The 11,166-nt window shown below is 41.0% G+C and overlaps 1 protein-coding gene across 1 annotated transcript; it reads right to left on the bottom strand.

Annotated features, from left to right (window-relative positions):
* Positions 1-2,702: 2,702 nt before the first annotated feature.
* Positions 2,703-6,957, bottom strand: LOC135465648 (forkhead box C1-A-like). Its single transcript, XM_064742936.1, has one exon. The coding sequence runs from the start codon at positions 6,790-6,792 to the stop codon at positions 5,242-5,244; it is 1,551 nt and encodes a 516-aa protein (XP_064599006.1). The 5' UTR covers positions 6,793-6,957; the 3' UTR covers positions 2,703-5,241.
* Between the last annotated feature and the right edge of the window lie 4,209 nt (positions 6,958-11,166).

The following is an 11,166-nucleotide window of genomic DNA, read 5'->3' as shown; positions in this document are numbered from 1 at the left end:
AATAAATAGAAAATTAGAAAATAGAATAGAAAATAAATATCATATAACCCACTACCTGGCAATTAGGATCTATCCTATAGCAACAATATAAACAAGAAAGAGAGTATAATTATTTAAACACCCTATAATTAGAGGTTATACGATATTTTTCGTGTGTATAAACTGTTTTTATTTGTATATTTCTAATAAGAACACATTAACACATAATGCCCATTTAGAGTCACAGAAGCTAAAACATTTAACGTTCGAGTTTAAATACAGGTAACCAAAATTATCTCTCACTATCGATGAATGGTAACCTTTATGCTGACTGTCAAACACACTGGTAATAAATCTATAATCTAGTTGCTAATGATTTCACGTGTTATGAGCTGTGCTCTACGTGTATAAGCTGTCAAGCCAGTTATTCCCCGTATCCTCAGATCTCTTGTTTAATACCCCGGCTTTATCTAAAAGCCGCCATGCACGCGCCTCGAGCACCAACATTCTCAGTCCTTGATTTTCTCAGAGTGGGCAATATATACAGTTCAGGCGCTAAAAAGACATTATCAGTACCACCCCGTTTGTATACACTCACTTCGAGCGGATAATAAAAATACCTAAAAATCAACAGACTTCAGGACATCAAGCAAAAGCCCTTTTCTCTAACACGTCCATATTACTGTCCCGGAAAGCCGACATACCCTATCTTCTATAGATTTGAATATTTTGATAAAAAATATTTACCGAGCACTTGGGAATCTTGAGCCTATTTTGTTTTGCCAGTGTAACATTGCTGACCGCCCATCATTTGATGGTTTCTACATATAGGGCCTCTCAATGCCCCATATATCTGCTTGCCATCGGCTATTCGACGAGATCAAATGAGATTGAAATTTATCAGCTAATAATTTCGTTTTAGTAATTCACGAGTTTGTGAGCCACAGATCTTTGCTCTTTTTACAGGCGGACAAACCACGGCAGATTAACAAAGCGCAGCAAGGAGTCAATTCAAACTGCCAATTTTACGGTCCACTCCACCCCTATGGTTGTAGCTCGCGCGCATGGTTTTGTCTAAATGGCTGAGCACAACATTGAAGACAATGGTTAAGTTCAAGTGCACCGCGCAGTATTCAAATATACGGCCGTGTCTCACTCGAGTTCGAGTTTTACACAGCATATCAGTTCGCGAAGTAATCTTTTTTCGCGTGCACCTTATATTTACTGAATTATAATATAAACGCAATTCAAGCGAAAACTAGACAGGCAGTGTAGGCCTATATATAGTGTTGGGAAGCGAAAAGTTCTTAAAGAGCACCCTCTTGATTGACTAGGATAGGGCAACAAACGCTCTCGCCGGGGCTGAAGTATAGCCCCAAGCCACGGGTTACAAAGACCCCAGTCTTCTTTACCAAACCTTAACTTCTCGAACCAAAACGTGATTGTGCGCAATGTCTCTATCCATCTGGGTGCTTAGTTTCCGCGGTAGACATCAAGGGGTGTATATAACAAGATGATTGTTCTAAAGACCCCGATCAGCAGTTCTTACCACTCAACTCTCTCATATAGACTCCGATTAATTAAGTCTCCAGTCGGGCAATCGTAGCCTTTTAAGAAAGCTTGTTTAAGTTTGTTGATATTTTGTTGGAAGGCCGCTTTCCTCATCATTCCACTTGCCAGGGACCACATGGATGCAGCATTGAATGAGCCTTGCGGGGATAGGTTTGAACACCGGTGTCGGGTTTGGGCACAACCATGGCGTGTTACTAGAGGATTTATTGTAAGGTAGCAAGTTATTTGATGACTTTGCCAGACGCCATTCTCCATCACTCATTCACTGGTAAGAACTTAGCCGCTCGACTGCCCCGTTACCATACATACAGACCCATGTGTTAGCAGGCATACCCTATACAGTTTGTATGTCTCGCAGAATGTCACACACACACGAATGATCTACTCGATATTTGTTTCAAGACCTTCAACTTACGGTCATTAAGATTGGGAGATTTTCAGGGTTTTAAAATCCAAAGTGCAGCGATGTAAAATTGATGATTATTGGCGAATTCTGCGCGGGAAGCCGGTTTGTAATGATGGTTGAAGTGCCGGGCTTTTTACGTTGCTGAACGCTGCGGTTGGAACTGGTAGCCCAATAAGCCCAGCCGGATTACGTGGATACACCTAAATGACATAAGATAGACACGCTGAGCGTCTGATTTTGTAATTTGTACCCCGTCGTTATCTCGTATCCATCTACCCTGTTACCTAATAACGAGGGGCATTTTGGTTTGAACCTTACTTCTATACCCACTCTGGCGCAAAAACCTATAGTATAGTCTCCTGTATATCACTCAAACGCCGAAATTAAACACTTAATTAGAGGTACAAGTAGTAATTGCCTCATTTTATCGCCGCTTTGATGCCATTCAGCTGAAACCATTCCGGTCAAAACTTTGCGCCCATCTCTAACCCTGTTTTTAAGCCACACGGATATGTCGGTTTCTCGCACAAATTCGCCAGACAAAGACAAAAATTGAAATGATATTTAATTTGTAACCACATACGAAAATAATGACGAATTTTTAATTTCGGTTGAGGAGAAAAGTGAAAGGGTAACCGGGTATATATTCTGATTCTTCTGACAATAAACTGGAAACAGTAAACGGGTTTGATTCCGCATGTCTTCATGTCTCAGTAACCCACGGTGTGTAAGACTAGTCTATAATAAACCACAAATTGATCTTCCAGAGCATATTAGAATATTTTATTGCTTTCTAAGCGGATATCAAGTGTCCACTAGAAACCTCTCATAAATCTATGGCCCTTTCTTAACGTCCATTGTTCGGTACATTTCTGAGCACACAGACGTCAAGAGGACGGTAAAAGCAGGGAATCTTTTCCCAAACCAATATTACTAAATTACAACGATATATACCGTCCTTTTTGGAGAAAAAGAAAAGAATAGCTATAAAAATATTTCACTAGAAGCTTCCAGCTAATGAAATAACATCGGTCGAATTAAATAAAATATTACACGCAAGCCTTTAAGAAAAAATAAAAATAAAAATAACTGTTATTTGCATATAATCGCATAAATATTTGGTGATATTGATAAGGAAGTTTGCTTCATTTTTATTTCTCTTAATTATTAAATTTATAACTGTGAAATTATTGTTTGTATAAATGCCTTAACATGACACGGATAATATATGTAAAAACACCGTTGAATATAAGCAAATGTGCCAATGTCGAATAGGGCAGATAAGATTCAATGGTTGTATGTATACTATACATGTACAACTATCCAACGGCAGTGATAAACACACTGTATCCACAATCTTATTTAAATAAAAGGAAATAAAATAACACAAAAGCTGCTTTTGAAATTGGTAATATAAACCCATTTTAATAAAATATAAAGCAAATTTGTTTTTTCATGTGATTTGTTCCAAAAAGCCGAACAGTCATTCAATAAAAAACCCACAACATGAAAAGAACTGAACTGAACAACCAGAAATTATATACCGCTTTCTTTTCGTCATGGGAATAAAGTCATCGGTTTCATATCTATTCACTTGAGCAGAGATCCGGTTAATCCAGATCCGACAAAATCCGATTAAGAGCGATTATCTTCCGCCGCTACAAACTGAGCAACAAGGAAACAAATAATTAACTTTGCGAGAAAACGGAAAGGATTAGCGTTTTTTGACGCTCTTCCAGTAGAATTAATTCTCATATCAAACCAAGCAATCTGCTAGTTTTAAAAGTTAAATGGTTTCAACTGTAAAGCTGACAAATCCATTACATCTCATCCTTATAATAAAGGATGACAGAGGTGTATAAACAGCACGAGGGCTCGCGCGAGCCACGATCGCCTGAGGGACAGTTGAATGAGAGAACCCAGAACCGACCCAGTCCGCCAAAAACATCATAAATATTTACACATTTCACAGATATAAAAACACGACGTCGAGTACCCGGTTACCTTTGTCATATATTATTTCAAGGTTTTTAAAACTGCTTTACATTTTTCATGAAACATCAGTAAAAATATTTAACACCGTAAAACTTAGCACTTTTGCTAAATACTTTTTCTCTATAGATTTTAGAAGCAGCCGAACCAGGAAACGTTCGAAATTTGGAGTATACTTATCTCACTGTACCCATTTACAATAACGTATGAACGAGGTCATTTTGTTCACGTTAAGAACATACGGGAAGAATATTTCAAATTCCTGTAAGGGAAAATATTTTGTAGCACTCACTTGTCCTTTTTTCTGTCATTATTGTAGTTTTTAACAAGCTCTCTGGCAAATTTGTCTTCAACTGGACTGGAATTTCCATCTGTCGTTCAGTTCCTAGTTTTCACCGGACCAGCCATTACTTGGTTGGATTTGTTGGAACAGATGTAGGAGCGAATATTTTTGCCATAATGTTCAGACCGAGGGGTTGGCATATACCCTGAGAAAATCGTATTACCATCGGCCAGGGCAGGCCCTGGGACTTCGAACGCCTTGAAGCGAAGGTTTAGACTACAGCTTGGGGTATTTGACATACCCAGTGACCAGTCTTTTTCACCATATGTCGGGGTTGAACTGAACTTCACAACTTCCTCATGAATTAGACACAGATGCTAATATACAAAACATGGACAATCGTGAAAGGAATCCCTGAAAATCGAGCTATATTGTAATAAAGATGTCAACATACGAAACGACATTTCAAAAAGTTCTTCATATATCTGTTATGTTTGTCTATAGTTCAGCGTAAACACCTCTGAGCCAGTACGATTTATCACTGCGTCTGTGGACCACATTTCTGAAAATATTTTCCTAACTCTATGGAATTTCCTCGTTCATGAATCTTTCACAGAAAAGTGGTTTATGAAAACAGTGCAGTTCCGATTGCTGAATGAGCCATTTGTTTAGAACACGGGTCCTATGAGTGTAGCTAGTGCACATGGGTAACAAGGAAGAACTGCGTCCTAATCACTCACTTGTAGAAGTTTGTACACAAAGCCTTCTATCGAGCTAGAATTCTCCATGTCTCTTACTGACAACTCACTGACTATCTGTAGAGAAACACTCTGCGTCTAACGAAATACCAACTACCCAGCTTAAAACACCTGATGAAGATTTTACACAATATGGATAGCGTCAGTCTAGGCGACGTCCAAAATCCAAGAAAAAGTCCAAAAGTCAACGAGAAAAAACTTGTCTCTAGTTTATACATGACATTTTATTTAGTCAGATCACAAGAAAGTCATCAGCATGAATATTTTCCACAGTCATAAGCATAAGGATTTGATGGTTTGTATGGAGCACGGAAAGCTGCCAGCTGACAACTGGGTGAGCTTGTCTGTCCGTGAACATTGGAGGGAGCGGACAGCAGTCTTTGAGAGTCATACAAACTTAGATTTGAGAAATGGGGTGCAGACCCGTAATCCCCTGCGTGGTGTCCGAGATCTGCTGAAGGGGTCATATACCATGAGTTTGATCGTGAATACTGTTGTGGAGACTGAGCCATGGAAAACATGCTGTGGTTCAGTCCGTTTGTCTGCGTGGACAAGGTGGTATGAGGGGAGCTGGAAGTGTTCTCTTCGGCCACTGTCACCGGCGAGCTGAGACCCATAGTTTGACCCACGGAAGCCGGGAAGACAGTCTGGGCACTACAATGATAGTTGTAAGATCCGGTGGACACTTGGGAAGAACAGCCCGTGTTCCGGTAGAGCGGGTCCGGTGATCGGTTGTACGGCAGCATCCCCGGCGACACGAGCGCCGGCGGCCGGCTGGACACATACGAACTCGTACCACCGTTCATCTCGCAGGTTGTCGTGGCATGGCTGGCTGTCATGATGTTCTCCACGCTGAAGTTGGATGTTCCAGTCTCCAGAGGATCAGTTGGAATGGGTAACGAATTAGGACTGTGCTGTTGAAGACCACAGTCCGATCTTGGCGAGTCAATGGGCTCCAGTTTTGTGGTTGGTGTGGGAGACGTACCGTTACACTTCCTGTGACTGTCGTAAGTGTCTGATTTGGGCGAGCTGGAATTGTCCGAGGTGTGTCCATTATGGTGCACGTGACTAGTAACTCTGTGTTTTGTGGCTAAGCTAGCCGACTCACCGGGTAGATGGCCGTGGTGATGAGGAGGCTGTTGCTGGCGGTTACCTGTTTCCTTGCCCAGGCTGTCACGAGGGGGTGGGGTGGAAAGAGGTTCCTCCGTCTCTTCCTTCAGTTGTTTTTCCCTCTCCTCCTTCTCGCGTAAAGCATCCTTCTTCTTGAATCGCCTTCGTCGCCGGAGGTAACTTCCGTTGTCAAACATGTTGTAGCTGTCTGGGTCGAGAGTCCAGTAGCTCCCTTTACCTGGTTTCTTGTCGTCACGTGCCACTTTGACGAAGCACTCGTTCAGGGACAGGTTATGACGTATACTATTCTGCCATCCCTGCTTGTTTTCCCGATAAAACGGAAAACGGTCCATGATGAAGGAATAGATTCCGTTCAGAGTCACTTTCTTATCAGGTTGACTCTGAATCGCCATGGCAATGAGGGCGATGTAGCTATAAGGTGGCTTCACCATGTCCTTGGGTGCGTGGTGTTGTGGCGCGTACGGACTGTAGGGGGAGGGCCGGGACACGGCGGAGTACTGGTCATGACCATACATTGTCATCCCACCCATCGTCATGCCGGTATATCCTCCGTGTCGGTAGTAAGGGTTTTGATCCCCGAAAAGTGTTGGCACCATGCTCAAACCAGCGCTGGAAATATTGGAAGGCAGAGCTGCTGAAGGGTACCTTGACTGGAGGCTCCCTGGTTGCATACTATATCATAGACCGTCGTTGTGTATATGCATACACTAAACATATACAAGACTATCGCTTTGCTGGGTCTGGAAAGATAGCACGTTGTTGTATAGGCAGTGCCCAATATCGCTGTTGCAGTTGTCAGGGAGCTTACTATAATAAACTTTGACGAGAAAACAGTCCAACTAGTTGCGATTCTAAACGTAAACTGGGTGAACTGCTTGAGTGGTTTGTTGATATGAGTGTCCCCTTATATGGAACGTGCATCCCACCCACAGGGCGAGAGCGGGCCAATGAGAGCAAGGCACAGCTGATGACGGGCAGGCAACTCGGCCACACGCAGGGAGAGGTATTCGCGCAGTCCGGTGACAGTTGCGCGCTGCTCTCTCACGGCCTATTCAATTAATTGGCAATTTCGACACCGCCCCGTTTTTATTCAAACAGCAATAGGCAGACCCTCCCCTGAAGCAACCCCGATTTGTGCACCTTGTAGCTTTTTCATTTTATCCAGATTTTGACAAGATGGCTTGTTTAAAATATATACATGGACTATACCATTGCTGTTCAGCTCTCTCTACTTTGACTGTTAAGTGTAAAAGCCATTACAGCCTGAGTAAGGCTGTGCGCCTGGTTAAGGTATCGGCAAGGGTAGACTGAAGAGCACTTGACACGGATCACCGTGTAAACATACAAAGAGAGGAGAATAAAAATACTGGGAGTATAAGCTAGCAGATTTAGAGCCCGTAGACGCTCATAGTACTCATTTGTTGAAGTGAAAAGACAAGTGTTTGTACATTCAGTCGTGATATAGTTCACAAAACATATTAAATATCTTCACACCCCATTGTAAATAGCTAACTGACTTTTAACTTACAACCAAAACCGTAAGTCTATAATTGTTTAATCTGAAGCCTAATCGACTATTTTCTCGACGGTCGGTGTGTACTTCATTCTTTCCAGTTGACGTTTTATGTAGAAACCAGCAAACGGTTAGTTTCATGCTCTAGTAATAATTTATTGATCGGTTAAGTAATACGTTATTTTTTATATATATTTTTATTTTGACCCACACTATAGAAATAAAACTTCCTGGCTAAACACAGAGCAGAATTTTACTCTAGCCACCGTCCTGACATTTGTTCTCAGGCATCCCTTGACTATGCAGTTTTGGCAGAGCCTTTCCATTGTTCGAGGCTCTCAGAAAATAGCGTGTATTTGGGAGTAGCACACGTGGTACATATTAAGGAGTGGGGGGATAAGCTTAAGTTACCCCTAGCTCGGTGCGAATAAAATATTTCCAAATGTGTGCTAGAAATGTCCGTAAATTGGATCAAGTCACATTGCTGTCATTTGACATGTTCGCTTTTCCCACGAGCCAAGGGTATTTAGCACAGGTACAGCCAAACGGGCTGATGTCGACCAACTTCAAGAAAAAGGTGCAACTTTTCTGGTTCATAAAGTGTGTTGTGTTTCTGATATATCTAGCTTTACGTTTTCTGGTTTACGGGGGGAATCAAGCCTGATCTCTGACAGTACAAATGCTCAGTAACAATGGTGGGATTGTGAACTGAGTCGATATCTGTGTCGAAATCTGGGCCTGAATCAATATCTGTAAAAGGTGGATTTTAACCTGGAGAGACTGACGAACAGACGAACAAAATGCGGAAAACGAAGCGTTATGGAGAGACTAGAAACGTGGTATTGTCGGGGATAGTTAACTGACGGTGAAAAGCGAAGCTATGTGTACGGTGATGTCGTCTAGCCCGGGGGTGCTTCCCCACTCAGGCTGGGTGAGTTACAAGTTCACGCATAGAGAACCACTCCAGAAGTGATTAAGCTACCTGTAGGCCGTCATGCTAACATCAACTCTCCTGCCCTCTGTAATTATTTCTTTTGCATCGGAGACATTTTCTTACAAAGCTTGATTGAGAAATTCATTCAATCATGCTTTAGATGTATACCAATGTCAAGATAAATGCATTACAGATGAAATTAAAAAAGTTATTCTCAAAACATATCTACTAAACTATATCGACCAATTAAAAATGTAGCCACGAAATGCCAGCTCATTTTGATTAATCTAATTTTTTTAACGTTTATTGCTAAACACAAAAAATGATGGTTACAATTTTAATCGTCTGCCTTTTCATTGCTAATATTTTTAACCGCCTGCCTTTTCATTCCTTACAATTTTTATCGTTTGTCTCTTCATTTTGACTAATCTAATTTTTTAACGCTTATCGCTTAACACAAAAAGAATCTTGGTTACAATTTTTATCGTCTGCCTTTTCATTGCTAATAATTTTAACCGCCTAACTTTTCATTGATAATAATTTTAACCGCCTGCCTTTTCATTGATAATAATTTTAACCGCCTGCCTTTTCATTGCTTGCAATTTTTATCGTTTGTCTTTTCATCAATGCCTTCCTTTGTAAAAGCAGAACTTACACCTATATCGGTGTAGGGAATTTATTTAACTTGACGTTGATCTTAATTATTATTTTAACTTTATAAAATTTTTTTTCCTATTATTATTTGCAAATTTTAACAAGTTTTCTTTGAGACAAAAGCAAACTTCGTAGAATATTGTTCTTTTTTTGCCAGATAGTATTATTAGACCGTTTTTCAAAACAGGAAGCCCTAATCACTCATTCATCCAAAGAGGATAAGCGGATTTTCTTAATTAAGTAACAGGCTTAAGAGTAATTTAAAACTAGCACACAGATGAGCTGGTATGTGTGGACAAGGTTTGATCAAGACACCTGAGATTAACACTGAAGACAATGAAAAAAATATAGCCAGTAGTACATAGGCCTATACTAGCATTTCCACACATGATAAATCACAAAATTAATATAACGGAACCTCAAAAATGCTAACAAAAATTATTGTGAGTTTTGTTTTTGCTTTAACTGGATTTCTCGAAAATGTGATAAAGAGCTGTGATTGAAAATGATGAACTTTACTTGTGACTATGCTCGACTGAAATTCACTTCTTAAAAATTGTCTTTTATATTTCCAGTTCATTACCAGCTCTTGTTTTCTTCACGCCGGGGTCAGCGTGCTCTCTTTACACCACACGCCTGCCGCCAACCACTCCACTTAGGTTACTTTTCTTAGGCTCAGTCAACGAGCCACTCGAAATATGTTTTCATAGACAATATTATGTGTTTTGAAGAATCGTAGGAGTTTGTGTATAATGATAGGAAAGTGGGAATGGCTGGCGACTGAAGCGTGCTAAAGAACACAGATCTTTGTGACTATGTATACGAAGACGAGGAATAAAACTGCACAGTGTCTCTGGGGCTGGTCATTTGCAGACGGAGCGGAGTTGCCGACGAGGATGTACCTCTGTCTCTTTGCCATGGGGAATTGTTCGCCATTTGCCACCATTTTGAGATCTCTGTGATTATGGATACTGCTGCGGATGAGTGACTGTGTGATGAGCCAGTTTCCAGTACTTACTCACTGCTCACGTTATGGACATGTTACGTAACTGATACGTCACTGGGAGGCATATGCTATGACGCTTTACGGGGGAGGAGAGAGGTTAATTACACGTAAGTATTGTACTGAAGTGTTACCACATTACAGTATAGGTTTGACCAGAGTTTAGAGACACGTGACCACTCCCCCTGGCGGAGAAATGGCCTGGGGAGCCGCGGGTGACAATATGGCTGCTGTCGCGTGCCTGTTGATCATGCGTTACTTGGTGGTATTGTTTTAAGTGTTGTCGGGCGGCATGGTAGTCTTTGTTAAAGTGTACAGCCACTCGTGAGGTGAGTCTATGAAGGTAGCGGATTGCTTGTCCTTGTCTATTGTTTTCGTCGGTCGAGAGTCCAGATGCTACTTGTGCAAGCTACTGTCTCCCGCTGTTATCTCTCTTCTGGACGCAGAATCCGCCGTCACAGATTGACTGACAGGGACGATCGGGTAAAACAACCCATAGATATAACCCGACTGACGGATCCAACAATCTGTCTCAGTACATACCTATCTCTTTGTTGTCGATGTTTAGTTTCGGGCTGTTTAAGATACAATAAGCATCATGTCAGATATGGAATAGTTCCACCCCCAGGCGAGCAGAGAAAGAGCGCTAAAAATTCCATATTTTCACCCTGAAAAATATGTGCCCTATGTCGGAATGAAATTATGAATGTTCATGTGAACTGTAAACCTGATGTTAAAAAAAATGGCCCTAATACAGTGTTTGCGCAATAGGCCATATATTTTGTAAAAATATAAAACATGTATTTATGAACACTGGAATATTGAATATTTGTAAAGAGTTTAGTTACAAAACCATGAAACATTTATTTGTTGTGAACATCTTCGTCATCATCTTACAGACCCTTTTTTAAAGCACACAGACAGCACTTATGTTGCTTGTG

Source organism: Liolophura sinensis, chromosome 5 (assembly GCF_032854445.1).
Source record: "Liolophura sinensis isolate JHLJ2023 chromosome 5, CUHK_Ljap_v2, whole genome shotgun sequence".
Taxonomy (NCBI): domain Eukaryota; kingdom Metazoa; phylum Mollusca; class Polyplacophora; order Chitonida; family Chitonidae; genus Liolophura; species Liolophura sinensis.
The sequence above is the reverse complement of the archived record's forward strand: the minus strand, read 5'-3'. Positions and strand labels throughout refer to the sequence as shown.

Excerpts from the sequence above, each read along its gene's own strand:
- LOC135465648 (XM_064742936.1), bottom strand. The coding sequence starts at position 6,792 with ATGCAACCAGGGAGCCTCCAGTCAAGGTACCCTTCAGCAGCTCTGCCT.